General features: G+C 42.8%; 1 protein-coding gene across 1 annotated transcript; it reads right to left on the bottom strand.

The window, feature by feature from the left end:
- Positions 1–221: 221 nt before the first annotated feature.
- On the bottom strand, positions 222–6,392 carry LOC120895871 (dual specificity protein phosphatase 18). Its single transcript, XM_040299567.1, has 3 exons — positions 5,827–6,392; positions 1,414–1,660; positions 222–1,340 (listed from the first exon to the last, which is right to left on the bottom strand). Exons 1-3 carry the CDS (start codon positions 6,021–6,023, stop codon positions 1,011–1,013), a joined length of 774 nt encoding a protein of 257 aa, XP_040155501.1. The 5' UTR covers positions 6,024–6,392; the 3' UTR covers positions 222–1,010.
- Between the last annotated feature and the right edge of the window lie 10,575 nt (positions 6,393–16,967).

The raw sequence follows: 16,967 nt of genomic DNA, 5'->3' as shown, positions 1-16,967 counted from the left end.
TTGGCGTAACGTTACCATTACCACGCAGCCAGATAGTCAAAATCCTTGCTACGGAGGGACGGTCCATTGTAGGCTTGAACCCGTGGCGGGCATGTTATTGAATCGTTCGAGTTGACGACTGTACCACGGGACCGCCCTCTAATAATTATACTTTTACCTTCTTATATTCTTATTATACTTTCTCTGTTAACAAATTAATCTTCTTTACCCACACATACCAATCTCTTTGTATGAATATTAATTTTATTTGCGAGTATGAAGTACAACATCCTTGTAAAGTACTGCTGTAATGCTTACACATCTACTGTTTGCACAAACACAAACGTAAAAAAAACACGACACATTGCCCTAATTCTGAACCGATCTGCGTCTGCCGCGCGGGCAGAGTAAGCAAGAAACAAAAATCTCTTTCCTACCACTTAACGAATATCAATATTAATTTCCAATCACAGCAATTTTTCACGTGGTTTCGAATCAGTGGGACCTGTCTTAGGAAAGTTTTGACGTCTTAAAACCGGCATACGGTGTTTCAGTTAGCTTTGCAGTTCGAACCAACGAGCCATTGCCATAAGAATGGTGAATTTTAACTGTTGTTTTTCCCCTTTTCTTTTGTTTCCATACTCAAATTAATCCTGTCTCCGCTCTCACACACCAGTGTCTTCTGTCGCTTGTTAGATTAAGTAGCTAGTAGATTAATAGTTTAGTACATACAATGTGCATGCATGAGGCTGTGTTTTGGGCCATTAATACCCTTGCCTAAGGTTTAAAGTGTCTCCTGTAGAATTATGTGGATGCAAATACTATCATAAATCGGTAGTTGTGCGGCTGGTCAGCGGTGGGGCCAAACCGATGCCACACGTCTTAACGCTAGAGCTGGCACCTCTCGTCTTCCTGTCCGCGAAACGGTTGAGTATCCAAACCGAAGGTAATACAAAGCACTAGTAGCTCACTAAGTTTAAAAGGGAATAAATGGAATAAGTTGCGAAATTGTGTGCGCGATCGAACGCTTCCTAGCGCCGCGCAATGTTTCGTCGGAACTTTTGGTACAGCAGCTCCATCGTGCGGAACTCGGGCTCGTAAATGTCGGGCAGCTCCTGGTCGAGCGCATGACAGTACACCATCGTGACGGTTCGCGTGCCGTACAGCTTCTGCTCAAAGTCCATCAGCTGCTTCACGAACGACACGTTCGGGCGGATTTGGGGCCGCTTGTCCTTGATGTGGTTGTACGCGTCCTTCAGGCTCATGCGATGATACTTCATCAGGTAAGCCAGACAGAGCGAGGCCGATCGACTGATTCCGGCGACACAATGTACCAGCACCACTCCACCAGCTTTGGACTCCTGTAACGAAGCGGACAGGCAAACGGTTAGTGTGAAACGCTCAAGAAATGGCCGCTAAAGCGTTTCTGCTTACCTCTTCGATCATGTCCGCTACCTCGTGGAAGTAGCGCTCCAGGTTCGCTTCACGGTTGTCCTTCACGGGAATTCTTAGATAGCGTGTGTCTTCCGCCGGAAGCGGTGTGTCGGTCAGCTCTGTAACGGTGGTAGCGTTAATCACGAAGGTTATGCCGAGCTGCTGCATCATGGCCACCGAAGCGGCACTACCGCCGCAGAGGTACAGGTTCTTAAGCAGCTTGGAGATGCCACTGATTGGCGAAAAACTGTAATAAAATTAAACGAAAATAAGATTACAATTATGTGTAAAAAGATGAGACTAGCATTTTAGAAAAAAAACAACAAATAATTTTGCTTTCTTAACAAAAACAACAAAACAAAAAATTTTATTTTTAGTTTTTTAATCAAATATATGTATTTTCAAATCAAAATAAAAATAACTACAATTCATCCATCTGTTTGAATTAAACAAAAGAATCAAAATTAATCATTTTAAAATTCATGCCCAACCATATTTGCACCATCAAGCCTAAATGTATGCAATCCGCTTATCTTCAACAAAGCGCAACAGTACAGCGGCACATGGTTTACTTGTCATATTGTGTACAGCGGTACGAACGAGATGATGACACTGTTTCAATTTGTGTGCAGAATTGGGCATTTTGTTTTGTTGTTTTGATAGTTTAATAAGCTATAAAATATTTTGCATGTGATTTAAATTACGTTAAAAGCAAAACATACTACATATTATTGTAAGGGAAGTGAACTTCCAGTTTTTCAATCAATCATAATGAAAATTGTTGTCAGCAAAGGTAAAACCGCCCTTAAGGCATGTCTGCAACCTTCCATTCTTTGACACTATTCCGCAAAACAGTTCTAAAAACAAAGCAATTAAATCGCACATTAACCTCACGCGACCCAAATACTACCACCCACTTGCCCCGATACAGTCATCCTTGACCAGCATCAACCAGCCGCTAGGGTTTCCATGCCAACGCTACTACCAAATGCAAACGATCAACAAAGCGATCGTTCCTGCACAGCCAAAGTGAAGAAGAAAGAGAGCTCTTAGATCCTCGCACACTCCATGAATTCACTCGGATCTATAAAGACGTGCCCCAATGCCCCCACCGTCCCGGGTCGGCGTTGTTTACTCATCGTTTATGGCACGAAAATAAATCACATCTGTGTGAAAATGCCACACCTCCTGCTTTTCCGCCCGCGCTTTTTCCACCAAAAAGATGTAGAGAGAAAGAGGTAAAGCGGGTATAGGAAGAGACTGAAGTAGAATGGAATTTTTAGGTCGATGAGTAACAAACCGACCGTTCGAAAACCTGCTACACCTTCGCCTGTGGATGGGGTTGGCTTGCGTTTGCATACGTATGGTCGTCACAAGGTTGCCATTTGTACGTCCCTTTGCACGCGTCCACTTCCTAGGGACGATCTTCAAACGGGGGTGCCAACTGGTACTTGGTGTGGTGGTCGTTTCAACATTCCGAAATGCCAAAAGTGAAGCGTGACACGACAGCGCACGCGAACACTCTCAAATCAGGCCGAGAGAGCGCTAGGGTGTGTTTTTTAAGGGAAGAAGGAGGGCAGCTTGTGCTGAAAAATCGCCTCACATGACTCGAACTGACGAACTGGCCTGGAAAAAGGCAAACAACGCAATGGCTTGAACACTTGATGCTGCTGAAAAGTTGAAAAATGAATCCTTTTTTCCCGACGATTGCGCCGCCTAGGCATGGCGCAGCAGTCACTCCCGGTGCCGTAATAGCTTGGTAAGTCAATTTCTCACCTTCAACTACACTACTTCGCAGCCAAAAACCGAAAACGCGTGGAACGCTGCCAACTGCAATAATGTAGGTGTGTGTGTGTGTATGAGTCAAGTAGGAGCTGTAATGCACTCTGTTTAACCGCCCCCGAGCGGGCGACAATGCACGTCGCCATACATATTCGAGGATCGCTTTGTTGTCTCGAACATATGCCGCTGACTCAATCTCAACCTGTCAGCTGCAGCTAGACCAATTCGTCTCGGACGGTTGACGGGTGAGCACTTCAGCGAGCCGCGGTACGTTCGGTCGGAACGTGTTTGTTGTTTATCATCCCCGAAAGCCCCGCAACACAAGATTCACATTGGCCGAAGGGTTAAGGTAAGGTGACATTTTGCGCCGCGTTAACCACCGGCTGCACATCGTAACGATCAAAAGCAGCCTTTTTGCGATCTTCGCTAGTCTTATTTGATACTTCAAACGGCCAACTGGTGGGCACGATTTATGATGCCCATCGCAATGAATAGGAGCAGTGCCAAAATGTCTTTTAAAAATTGACAGGACATGAGGTAATTAGCGTCCTTATTGACACTGGCGAAGTAATGCGCATGATAAATATTGCGCCGCACGGAACACTCGGCCCTCTGTGATTTATGTCTTGAGCCTTTACGCTACCAAACCTTTTATAGATCTTGTAGTTGTTCTCAAACAATGATCCACTAAAAGTCTTTCTGTGTTCGTTTAATTGATCATTTTGTAGATCCCCATTCATTGAACCAAGGAGTTAGTCTTATATGATTTAAGGTACACTCAGCAGATTTTATCCTTCAGAAAATTGGTATGAACTAGAAATTCAACTAACATCCTGCCTACCTCGCTGAAATTCCGCAGTAATTCTTTCTTGTTTAGAACCTAACTCTCTGTGATTTCATTTGGTCACAGTATTAGCAGATGTTGAGGCCATGCTCGCGATTGTTTTTCTTTCAGACTCAATTGAGCAAGTTTTGTTACGGTTTCAGAAGTGTTTCCTTCGTTTAAAACGTACTTGAAGCGTACGTACTTGAACGTACTTTTTCACATTTTAATACTAGTTTAGACAATTCTGGATGATTTTTACATACATTTTGAGGCTTTTTGCTGATAACCAATAAAAAAGATTTTTTGTGTTTAGCCACAAATAATGTAAAATTGTGTCATATTGTATAGTTTTAGAATTTAGTTTTCTCTATTATTCATTAACCCGATGACAGATCAGATGACCTAATAAAAGCAGTAAAACTGAGCACGGTTTATCTACAATTATTAAGCTTGAAACAAAACTTTCATGATACTTTACATTTGAAATGTCCATTTTCGTACTTTTTGCCCTTTGAAACCTTTCTAGAAACATCTACCGGAAGTCAACCTGTGTGACCTACCTGCCAGAACAAAAATAAATAGAATCCCACACGTGTGCCGTCCATCGGAATCTCTATACGATCGCCCTTTTCGGTCGGCACGAGTCAGATCGCTTTTTGTTTTAACATTCCTACCTTCACGCTCTACCGTTCTCACTCACTCTCTAAGCCACTCTCTCTATTTCTCCCTCTCTCTCTCACGCTCTAACTAGTTCATAAATTCCACCATTACATAAATTCGACACCACAAGCGTAAAATCGCTACTGCTGCCCTGTTTACTATCGGTCTGGCAAACAGTCCTCAAAATGCCTTTCCGTATACTTGCCACACAGTGCAGGCGTCTCAGTGGAGTGGGTTTATTTTTACCCAGCGCGTTCCGCGACAATTTGACTTTTACCTTGAATTTGCTCGGCAGGATGGCAGGACGGTGGTGCAACGATACCAATTCCAATCGACAGATGCGCCCATACCATGGTACGAGCACGGGAGACGGGGGGAGATGAGTAAAACAGCTTCCCATACCCAACCGCGTAACACTCAACTTGGAATGTGGCTTTAGAGGTTAGCGTGTTTTTGTGCGACTCGATTTTCTTCTGCCCGTTCGCTGCTTTCCCGTTTCGGTTTTTGGCCGATCATTTCACCGTATCTTTTTCCTAGTTTTTCTTTTTACACGTCTGTAGGTTGGTTTCTAGCTCTAAGCGACTCTTTGGCTGCTTTTGACCAGCTCTCATTTGCGGCTTCCTTATTCTTCGAGACACGTTCCTCAGCACCGTTGCATGACTGTCAAGATCAGCCGGTACGCTTGTGATGAGACGAACAGACAGCCCCAAGACAATATTCAAAACGAACCAGGAACAGCCAACAGACCGTGCATTACTCAACACGGCTCGTTTTGGCGCCACCCCGGCACGACCTGTCACTTGCGCCCCCGGGGGTGACACATCGTTTATGATTTAAATCCATCCCATCGCCCAGCCGGCCGTGAAGGTCAAGAATTTTGCTTCGATCTCGTCCGCCATGCGTTCGTTGACCGTCACGACAAAATCGGCCTATGTGTTTGAAGGATGTTTGATCGTTCTTTTCTCTCACTGCCTTGCACACACACGCACACACTCACACCCACCATACACGCAATTTCCATGTCATGCGCAATGCGGGTGACACATCGAGACAAGATTTCATCAACTTTCTCTTCCTACATTCCTTGTTCCTTGTACGTTAAATTTCTTGCAATTTCACCCCTATAATCAATTCACCATACTTACGTTCGCATTGGACGATGCAGCGTGGTACCGGCCAGGACTTCGGGCGGATTTTCATTGCGCTCCAGCAGGGCCTGAATTTGATTGCCCGCTTTGCCATCCTCCATCACCTTGGTAACGCCGTCGGCGGCCGGCACCGGAGGCTGACAGCCGCTAACCAGCTCCGCGTGATTCACACTGTTTATGTTTATCTCCTTCATATTGCGCAAATTCAATGAAAAAAACTTGTTCCTTTTCGGTGGAATTTGATCACTTTACAATGTTTTTGTTTTTTGCGTTCACTAGCGTTTAATAGTACGTGGCTAAACAGCTCTTCACAGTTGGCACAGCGGAAACGCAACGCGAAAACGTTGCGCACTGCTATCACGACACGAAATCAGCAATTAATCGTTTGTCAAACCTTCCCACCGTTTTATCTCACAGACACATAGAGCGTAACACTTAGTATGCGAATGGTATGCAGGGAGGAAAAGCAGCTTCTACTACGTTCTACTACTTTGAGCAGCTCTCGATTGCTTTGTGTACGACTGGGTTCGAGGGTGGAAATACACTAAACGCGCCTGAATGCCGCAGTGAGTCGTCGTCTCTGATTACCATAAGCAAAACCTATTCGGATGGCTGATGGGTTGAGGTGGCGAAGGTAGTAGTAGTAGCAGCGGAAAATTCCTCGCTCGAGTGAAACAACGCAAAGCTAGCTGCTAGCTACACGAGCGAGACAGGGGAGAAGAGAGCACGAGAGAGCACGAGTTTCATAAAATAGTATACGAACGCTCTCATTTTCTTTCCGCTCTCCGTTTGTGGACGGTGTTGCGATCCTTGTTGCACGCCCTGTTTGTTGTCAGTGATGAGTGGAATGTGGGAGATGGAAAACATCATTTTTCATCATCTCCTGCTGTTTATTCTCACACGTCCGTGCTCTCAAAGCGCGTGTACACCGTGGACCATGTGAAGGTATTTCACCTGAGATGGAATTTAAATTATTTACATTTATCTTAAACGTTTGATATTTGATGGAAAGGACAAAGCAAAACTCAACAAACAAGCGAATTTTTTTTAATCTATTGAAATAAAAACACGTTTTACTGATCAACTTACCCACCATAAAACAGAAACCATTGCTATGAACTTCCCTTTTTGGAGCTGCAAATAAACGCTTTTTAATTGCCTGTTTTGCGTTCTGTTGCTTTAATTAACAAACGATAAAAATCCACATTCTTCAACGCACATCTTCCCACACATCCCAAGCGGCCCTTTAACCGCCCATTTCAAACGCACACGTCGCCACGTCTCTCTCGCTCTCTCTTCTTTGCTAACGCGAGAGTCAACACGGTGAAAACCATGTCTCTTGATCTCGCTATCTCTCTCTCTCTCTCTTCACTCAAATCGTCGATGGTATGCGGGAAAACTGTGTACGATGGTACACTATTTTTAAACGCCGGCGCGCGCAAAAGGACGCGCCAGTGAGTGGGACAGGGGGGGAGGGGAAGGTGGTACACAGCTACAGACGATCACTTTGTGGCGTCCCTCAACGATGGGAGCACCGAACGCCAACACGGTTAAGACATCAATATGATCGATCGCTGGTATGGAAAGGGGTAGAGAGGGGGGGAGGAAAGGGAGGGATTGTGGAATGCAATGAAAGGTGGATCTAGCACGCAACAGCGTGAGTGAATCTCGAATCAAACCGCAAGAATGCTTTTTTTTTATTATATACGAACGGTGGGATGGATGCGCTCGCACCCCAAAAACCAGAAGGTGTCAGAAATTGAGGTTAAAAATGCAACAGTGTGCAATACTGGCTGGCGAACTGTTGCAGCTGTGTGTGTGTGTGTGTGTGAGTGGGCTGTGCAAATTCCTTTTCATCGATGGTTCGGTGTGTTTAGCCCCATTCATGTGTGCGTGTCAGGTTGATTGAGTGGTCAATGAAGGTAGAGGGGCGATGGGTTTTAAGGACCACATTCTTGCCCGATTGAACACGATCCATCATCACCCACCGAGTGTGAGTGTGTATGTAAGTTCATAACTTCTTTGGAATTCTTTGGGCCGTTTGTTACGCGATTCAATGTTATAAATATGACTGGCAACATTTTCTTTCCTACAAGGTTAATGGACTTTAGAGCGTAATAAAATTTAAAGTTGATATTAACCATAATATCACCAAGGAAGGTCAAAAGCTTCTTGACCGTATCGTAATTTTAAGCCTACACATTATGGAATGTTTTTCTTCAATAGTGACCATATTTCAAAAGTTCTCTTAAGTAATAATCATTTTATACTTATCCTCAACATTCAGATTCTTATATTAAGCTTGTCTGATACCTATATGATCAAGCATGATGGTTATAATGATCTCATGTATAATTAATGTCTGTGTTGAGCTTTTGAATCCATTCTAGCATTGAAAAACCCTACTCAATGCTTTCAATGATCCTTACAATTTTCTTTATGTTTAACCATTTTTCAAGTGATATATCCATATCTCTTGATATATCCATCCATATACATTACTACTCAGTTTGAAGACCTAATAAATGTTTAAATTATAAGAGCATCTCAGAGAGATAATTTAAATGTTTAAATTATGTTTAAATTATAAGAGCATCTCTCATATTCAAATCAAGCAACTGATCCTTTCCTTCCAAATTCCATTAAAGGGACCCTTAACGATTCTAGTAAATTTTTTGTATGGAGTTTGACAGTTGGAGGCTGAAATCATGTAAACACTCCTTACAAAACCACACAAAAAACTAGCCTGCAATTTTCAGTTTAGATTATTCTAGCCTCAAAGCTAGAATTAGATTCGAGTACCTGCTCGAAAACACGATGTTGTTTACATTTACCCCAAGGTGCATTAAAGAGATCACGTGGTGGAATCTAGAATCAAAGTGTATGTAGTCCAGGTGGTCTCATAGCATTTTTTTATAACCAATTTTGAACATCACTTTTTGACAGAACGGGTGAAAACTTTTGCTCCAACGAGCTTTCTGGAGGCTTGACAAATACTCAAAACACTCTTACAATCTTCATTCAGAAGCAGAAGCGATAAACATCAGCCTTCTAAATTCATACACCTTGGGATAAACCCACCTGTATATTATATGCACTTAAATAGCTGCATGAAAACTGCTATACAATGCTAACAGCTGACAGGCTGAAATTTCAGCCTACGAACTTACAACGGAAAGGGCCCCAAAGATAGTCTATAAAAGTCAAAAGTCTATTAATTTAGACTTAGTTAGTTTATTAAAGACCTTCCTTTTAACATTATAAAAATATTCCCCTCCCTAAAGACCACACCAAACCAATTCTCAAACAGTTTGCAAACATTTCCAATTTCACCCTCTCTCAGTACCATACGAAAGTAATCAAATAAACAAACCGTTTAGTACCGTGGACGGTTATTTATTTACTCCACTACATCGGTACGTTCGGCATCCTACGCTGACCACCGAACGCAACAGCATATTAAAAACAAAAAAAAAGTACGCAACTGCACACATTCCACGCTGGCAGTTAATTTGTTTTTTCACTTTCTCACCCATGTGCTGCACTTTCGAAACGCAGCAGCACGATGAAAATGAGTTATAGCAAACGCGCTGTGAGGAAAGGAAAAGCGCAGCTATACAGCGCTATAGAAAATGCATTAACGTTCGCACAAGCGAAACAGCATTGTGGATCGTTTGTGATGTGGTTTTTTCTGTTTTTGCTGTTCCTCTCTACAAAAGCGAAAGCAAAATTGCAGCTTGCTACCACTCTGATTTCACCCTCCGAGACAACTTTATTTGTTTACTCGCAGGTTTTTGATTAAATTTACAACATTTTTATACGATCCCGTGATGGTGAAATTCTATCAGTGTCAAAGGAAAGCAACAAAAAAGGCACAGCTTCAGATTCACAGAAACACTTCGATGCGAAATTGTTTTGAGATCAGCAATCAAGAGCCGCTTGAGGTGCAAACAAATGTATTGCACTTTTGCCAGACGATGAAGCATAAAATGTGGATGTGGAATGCAAGCGGACGCATCTTGGCTTTTTTGTTGTTTGGTTGCGTTTGGTTTATTTTATTCCCTCCCTTCAATGTGGGAGGTTGTTGATGCAAAAGTGCTGTTTTTCAGCTCAAACTGTTCTTCTTTTATGTCTTGCACGCTCCCAAAAAAACGATATCAACAATCGTGCCGAGTCAATGAACGGATGAGTTTGTTTGCCATCTGCATCGCAGGCAGCTTGGTGTGCGTTGTTGTTTTCGCGTTTTTCTCTGCCAAAAAAAGTGTAAAATGAATGGTGTTCTGTTTTGTCTGTTTTCCATTTCTTGTTTGCTTCGTGTATCGTTGAAACTAACTTCACAATAAAAACAACACATTGTGAATGGTGTTTACCTCATGGAAGGATCGTTCGAGAGCCAAACAACAAGCCGATTGTCGCTGTCGCTAAACACAATTCTCAGAACCGGCGTTTCTTCCACTTAATCGCACCAATAGTACACCGATTTTATTGCGTCAATTTGGCCTACTGAGAAACTCTCCTCACTCTCTCCTATCCCAACACACCGGTTCATCGAGATGGATTTGTTTGTGTGGCACAACACGCAACCCCTTCTGCACCGAGCGTCATCAACCATCGCGGTACGATTTATTCATTAACCTTGATCTAACCAGATCGGAAGAGTTTGTGATGCGGTTTTAGCGCCTATTTTCTACACACTTTATTTGTGCACACCAACCCGTTCCCGTTCCTCTGTCCTCCTTCCCCCCGTGAAATATTTTGTTTGTTTTAAAAAAAGATTGTCTAACCGGCCACCACCCCCACGGAAAGTGACATCCGTGGTACGAAAATAAAATGCCCTCCCCGCTCCTGGGCTGGCGGGTTGTGAGTGTTTGGGGGTAGTTTCAATATTTTTTTCCTGTGTCGCTTTTCCTCTCCCTTTTACGCTTCCTCACACGGAATGGACTAGAATAAACATTTCCCACTGGCGGCTACCGCTTTAAGGTGGCCCCACACAGTCCCAATGAGACACACCATCCGCCACACAAAAGCGAAGAGCGTTGGTAAGGAGGTGAAGCAGTTGGTACTGCAAATAAGGGTAGTTAGCAGATTTAAATAATACCTTGCTATATTTAGTGTCCTGTCACAAATGAATGGTTGCTTACCGGTTTACATAATCGAACCTCGAACTCGTAGAACGTGTAAAAAAAAAACAGACAACCTGGGAGAGTTGAGACGTGAAATTTCACACCCCGATAGATTTGCGACTTCAAATGGGTTTAAAAAACTGGGCAATGGTTTTGCTTTCGCGTCCTGATTGACGGTTGAGTGCTTAAATCTTTCAAAACCCTCCCCCCATCGGAACGGACTGGCGCGTACGCTCGTACGACTTGTCAAGCAACGGACACTGATTTAGGCCTGATCGGGGGGGTGGGTTGGCTTAAGATCACACAACAACGCCCGATAACAATCGTGAGCCCGAAGCGTGTCTTGAACTCTGACATCACACTGACATTCGTCTGGGTGATCGCGCCGCTGTGGCACGCTTACAGCAGATGATCGGTGCACCTACACCAATCTACTCAAACAGCTGTTCCTAAGAATTGGTACCAAGCAAGGAACCTTTTTCAGTCATTTAAATGCAACTGTAACTTGCTACATGCTACAACCGAACCGTTCTGCCATCCGTAGACGCATTCCCCGCGAGGCATCATAAACTTTAAGGTAGCAAAAATATTTTGACTTTATCTCCCCGGTGGCATTCATAACACTGCCTACGCACCCTCTTACCTTTCCTAGGCCTTTCCTCGGTTCCCTCCCGGCCTGTATCGTTCGATCAGCTTCCCAACCCATAAGCTAGAACAGGTTCCCTGTTTGCCCGACTCCCTCGCTGGATGGAATTTTAATGTGAAGAAATGCGCGCGACGATCAAAATAGCTCGCCGAACAGATTGTAGACGCAACAGCAGCAGCAGCAGCCGCCGCCGCCGCAACAACGCTCCTTCGCGGGCTCGCTTCGGACCGTTTGACCGTTACGTACCGTTTGCGGTGTGCATACCGTAGCTACGCAGTTGGAAAACAAATGAGGAAATCTTTCTTACCAAACTCATCTTGCCGCCGCCGCCGCCACCGACTTATGAAATGCAAACGCCTCCCGCATGCTGTCCGCCGTCGGTTTGGTGCGCCTCATGCACGTTGTTGGGGAGAATAAAATATCACCTTGTGAAAACGCTCAGACCGATTCACCTTTTTGAAAATATTTTTATTAACCCCTCGGGTGGTTTCTCTAGTCCTTTTGGTTGTCCTCGGTCGCGAGTGGCTGGTTCAGGAAGAGGCGTCGTTTGTTTTTGAACACTACACTTCATACGTTTAGCTTGTAGACAGCTCAGCTTAATTGCTTAGTGTGTACATCAATAAACAGAAACTATAAAGATTAATGGGAATCAAATTTTAATTAAGTAATATTTTTTCCTGTGCTTCAAAAATTGTGGTCATGGTTTATCTTCTAGTGCTAGTTGGATTTGTAAAACTATACTAATTAGTGTAGAATCAATAATTGCATTCTTTCTGCAATTATAAATCCTTCTTTTTATCTAGTTTGGTTTTTATTTAAAGATGTATCTCGAATTAATAGCTACTGGACTGGTTACTAATTGAATAAAGCTGCGCGGACATGCTGGCCTATACAGGCTTTTCAGATTTATTTAGTACCACGCAACAGTCTGCTCTTACTACAAGGGGACGGTCCATATGAGAATTGAACCCATGACTGGCATGTTGTTAAGTCGTGCAAATTGCCGACTGTGCAACGGAAATGCCAAATTGTTTATGTAAATTAATGCATCATAGAGCTAAAAGTTCGGCAAAGTTTTGTAAAAATGAATGTAATAACAAATAAAATATAAAATAAAAAAATATATAAATAGTAAAAATAGTATAATTTATTGTTTTGTTCTCTAACAAGGCTTTTAATACAGAATATATAAATGTGATCACAAAGTCTTTTCATGTAACAAAATATATTTTTATTAACAAAGAAAATGCACACAATATTTCCCTAGTAAACTACGCCGCTCGCTGCAAATCGTTGATGCGTTTCGATGGAGCAGCCTGGCCCTTGAAACTTGATGCGGAATGTGCCCCACAACCATGTGCACACATGTGTGCGGATGCTTGCCTGCCTGCTCCGAAACGATGCTATAAAAAATCGTCCACTTCAATTCGTTTCAACACCTCCCACCCTCCTTCCCACCGCCGTTTTGCTCGCACCACAATGCGAATGTGTGTGAATCACTGGGCGTCTCCATGGGTTCGGCTCAAATTTTTATGAATGAACAAACCCGAAACCCAATAAAACACTCGCTTTCGACAGGCTTACTGACGGATGTGCTGATATGCATAAAGTTTTATACGTCTTTTCATTCCCACACAGCGAAATATTTTCGCCATAAATACATAGTTTTCCTACCAAATTCGAACCACACTCATATCTCATCCACTTTGCCAACCGCTGCATAAGTTGGTGCGGGGCGAGTTTGTTCCACTCAGCAACATCAGCAAAGCTGTCAACGATTCGCTAACTCCCGCAATAACCAACAAAAAAAAACCCCGCTTCACCATTACAGACCCATAAATTAGAAACGGGAGCCATGCACACCACGCGTGTATGTGTGTGTGGTTATTAGTTTTGTTTACATCACGGCTAACCCTCGGCAGGCCAAAGCACTTTCGCTGCTTTCGGTCAGGGTGGCGCTAGCACGGTTATAAATTACTGTCTCCACCGGTTCAGGAATGTGCTTCCACCCACCGTGAGATGGGATTGTTTACCCGTGGTGGATACTCCAGCACACGAATGTGTCAGGAAGGACAAAACCAAACGGAGAGAGGATACCAGGGACACCTTTTTCTCCTTCAACCTGTTGCTACCGAACGTGCGAACAAGCGTGGCAACAAACTCACCGGCATCAGCCTTGGCAAACCTTCGCATTGGGAGTGTCAATTAATCTAGATGAAATGGAAGACGAATGGTGTTTTTCATGGCGACCAAGTTTGATGGCCTGCCCGCGTTTCGTATTTGTTTTTTGGGGGTGTTTTCTTACCCAGATTCTGCCGTCCCAGCGTTGGAGGGGGAGGTGGGCGAAAGTTGAAAGTCGAAAAAGAGAAGAAGGAGAGAAGGAGATGAATCTGTTTATGAGACCGCATTCTTGAGCGCTCATGTCATGGGTGTTGATGTCGTGCAATACTAAACCGGTTTCGAAATTAGTTATATTATCTCGTGAAGAGTTATGAAGCACATACAAGTAAACTAAATTAAATTAATAATCGTTTGTAAGCTGAAAAAATATATTAAAAATACCGATCTTCATTACAACATACAGTCCATCCTTGACCATGAACAGGTTGTTCACCGTCAAAATGAATGTAATAAAATTAAATCCTCCATTTAAGCGAATAATTTATCTTCCATCCCACCCAACCCTAGGAACATCACTGGCCTTGTACAGTTACATTCCAACTGATAGCACTGTTCACCGAATTAAATGCTCATAAATTGCGTTCTGCCACGAGCACTCAAAGAAGGAAGCCGGTTACACGCTTTTACGCACTTTCATTCATCCTTGACATCGTTCTCGTGGCGAAAGCAAAGCCCCGTACCCCCCTATACTCACTCACGCTTTCTCCGCTATGTTGGGTGAATGTTGTCTTGAGGCAGGGCTGTTTTTTGTGGTTCACCCTTTGAGTTGTTTTTTTTTTATTATTTTCAACCACTTCTTGTTTGTGTGTCGCCACAGATTAGAGGCGCAATAATTTGCGCCCGCGGAACCACCAAAGCGTGAACCAACGAATTTCCGCTGAAAAACGCTAATCGGGTGGTAAGAATGTTTGTTTGTTGTACCGATGACTTCCGTCTCGGTTGTGATGTGTGTGTGTGTGGTGGCGCGATAGGCAAATTATGCTTTCACTTCGCTTACTGCTCTATTTATGACTTCTTGTGTCTTCTTTTTTTGTATCAATTTAGCTCTCGTATATGTACGGCTTTTGTTATTCTTTCCCTCTATTCTAAAGCCATGTGTGAAAACATTACACATCCTGCCGGCATACCATTGAAAGACATGCTCTAGAAAGACCAAAACTCCTTCGCAGCATGTGTTTGCTATGGATGATATATTAGGAACACTACCGATTGTTCTATTCTTGGCTCATAACGCAAGTAACTCATTCAAGCGCTTCAAGCGTCCCACGGTCTAAGTACCCCCCTCCCGCGCACGTTACCATCAACCAGAACCCACAGCCGACGAACGGTGTCGAACCAAACAAAGATCATTTTGTGCAAAAAAGAAACAAGACGCACGCCTCCAACGCTACCGCTTGCGCCAACCATTCGCGTATGAGTCAGCTAAACGCGAACACACAAACACACACCCCGCACGGTTGATCAAATGAAACTGACCAATCTCAGCAGCAGCACACCCACACCGACAAGCACCGAACGTCCGGTCCATTTTGCCACATAAGCGCGTTTGCTTCTGCTTCTCGCGAGCAAATTCAAATACGAACCAGATGTGTTTGTTTCGATGATCGTTCGGACGTCTCGATCGCTCTGTTGTCATCGGTTGCGCACACCGCCCCTACCGGCATGGGACGTTTGGATGTGCGGGATGGATCGGTTTGTTTACCGCGTTGCGTCTTCATCGCGATGGAATGGGATGGTAAACAACAATCGAACTACAACGGTCACCGTTGCGCGTTTTGATTCCCGGGCCCCCCGGTCGGTGTGGGACGTCGATGATGTTTGGTTCATGTTTCGGTGTGTTGCGTAATAAATATGAAGTTTTGTAGTTTATTTGGAGCCTTTCGTCATCGCGAAGAATGTGGAGGAACAGCAAAACACAATAAAGATCAAACTTTGATGGTAAACATGAACTTTCTAACGTGATTCATAATATGATGGTTTGGTTTATTTGCGGACTTGTGTGATACTAGTTTGATTTATGAATGACTATTATTTTGTATTATTTATAAGGAAGGTCTCGTGGTACAGTCGTCAACTCGTACGACTTAGCAACATGCCCGTCATGGGTTCAAGCACCAAATGTACCGTGCCACAATACGTAGAACTGAGTATCCTGCTATGGGGGAAATCAATTAGTCACTGAAAGCCAAGCCCACAAGTGATACAGGCAGACCTTGACCGACAACGGTTGTTGAAGCAAAAGAATGAATGAAAAGATTATTAAAAATGGATTTGTATTTAGCGGGTACGAAGGACTTTTGTTGGAGTTCTGAAGTACACTACATTGGTAAAGCCCAACAACAACATGGCTAATTTAAGCATAAGGATCAATAAGGCCTTATTAGAAATTAATGGCAAAGATTTCATTTTGCAATGGAATGCAAATTTTGCCACAAAGTATGAAATATGTAATGCCAGTTTACACAAGAAAGACCTATTTTACTTCAAAACGGAGTATGTGTTGAACGATCACAAATCAAAGCACTATCATATAATCTAAAAGTCATAAAACAAACATAATAAATCAATAACGGCTAAATCTTCAAAGATCTAACATAAAATTCTTGTAGTGTATTAAGATATATAAAGTGTGTAAGATGTATACAAATTTAAAGAATTATATTAAATATATTTTAATTGTATTGTTCTATTTAATTGAATTTTCACATATTAGCCAATTTCAATTGAACAACAATAACTAATGCTGTCCGAATACATTGTTTTTAAACTCTCATTATACGAATTATTTCGTTTCCTACATATAATGCATACAATACAGGAATATCTGGTAAGAAGAACTTCAAAATTCTAAATTCAAACTCTTACACCAAACAATCATCACTGGTAGCGATCAATCGTAGGTAGCGAGAGAACTAATTACTGATAACGAAAGAACAAGTCTTTTCAACTTTTTGATGATATAATTATTCTTGTACTATCTCTTACAATTAATTTCTTTCTTAAACAAAAACATAATTTACAATCATATAATATCTAATCGTTTTCAATATGATATGACGATCCCTGCTTAAAAAATCAACTCTTATTGCGTACAAGCAATACTACGTCAAACAGTTTGTTCACAATATTGCAGACAAGCTTCCCTACAAGTTGCCCAGCATGCACGTTAAATACCAAAAATCGATGTA

The sequence above is a fragment of the Anopheles arabiensis genome, chromosome 2 (genome assembly GCF_016920715.1).
Source record: "Anopheles arabiensis isolate DONGOLA chromosome 2, AaraD3, whole genome shotgun sequence".
NCBI lineage: Eukaryota > Metazoa > Arthropoda > Insecta > Diptera > Culicidae > Anopheles > Anopheles arabiensis.
This window is presented reverse-complemented; position numbering and strand designations above follow the sequence as displayed.

Bases quoted from the DNA above. Each gene is read 5' to 3' on its own strand.
- LOC120895871 (XM_040299567.1), bottom strand. From the start codon at position 6,023: ATGAAGGAGATAAACATAAACAGTGTGAATCACGCGGAGCTGGTTAGC. The intron at 1,661-5,826 runs GTAAGTATGGTG...ATTTTATTACAG, and splicing joins CTGCATCGTCCAATGCGAAC to TTTTTCGCCAATCAGTGGCA. The intron at 1,341-1,413 runs GTAAGCAGAAAC...GCTTCGTTACAG, and splicing joins TAGCGGACATGATCGAAGAG to GAGTCCAAAGCTGGTGGAGT.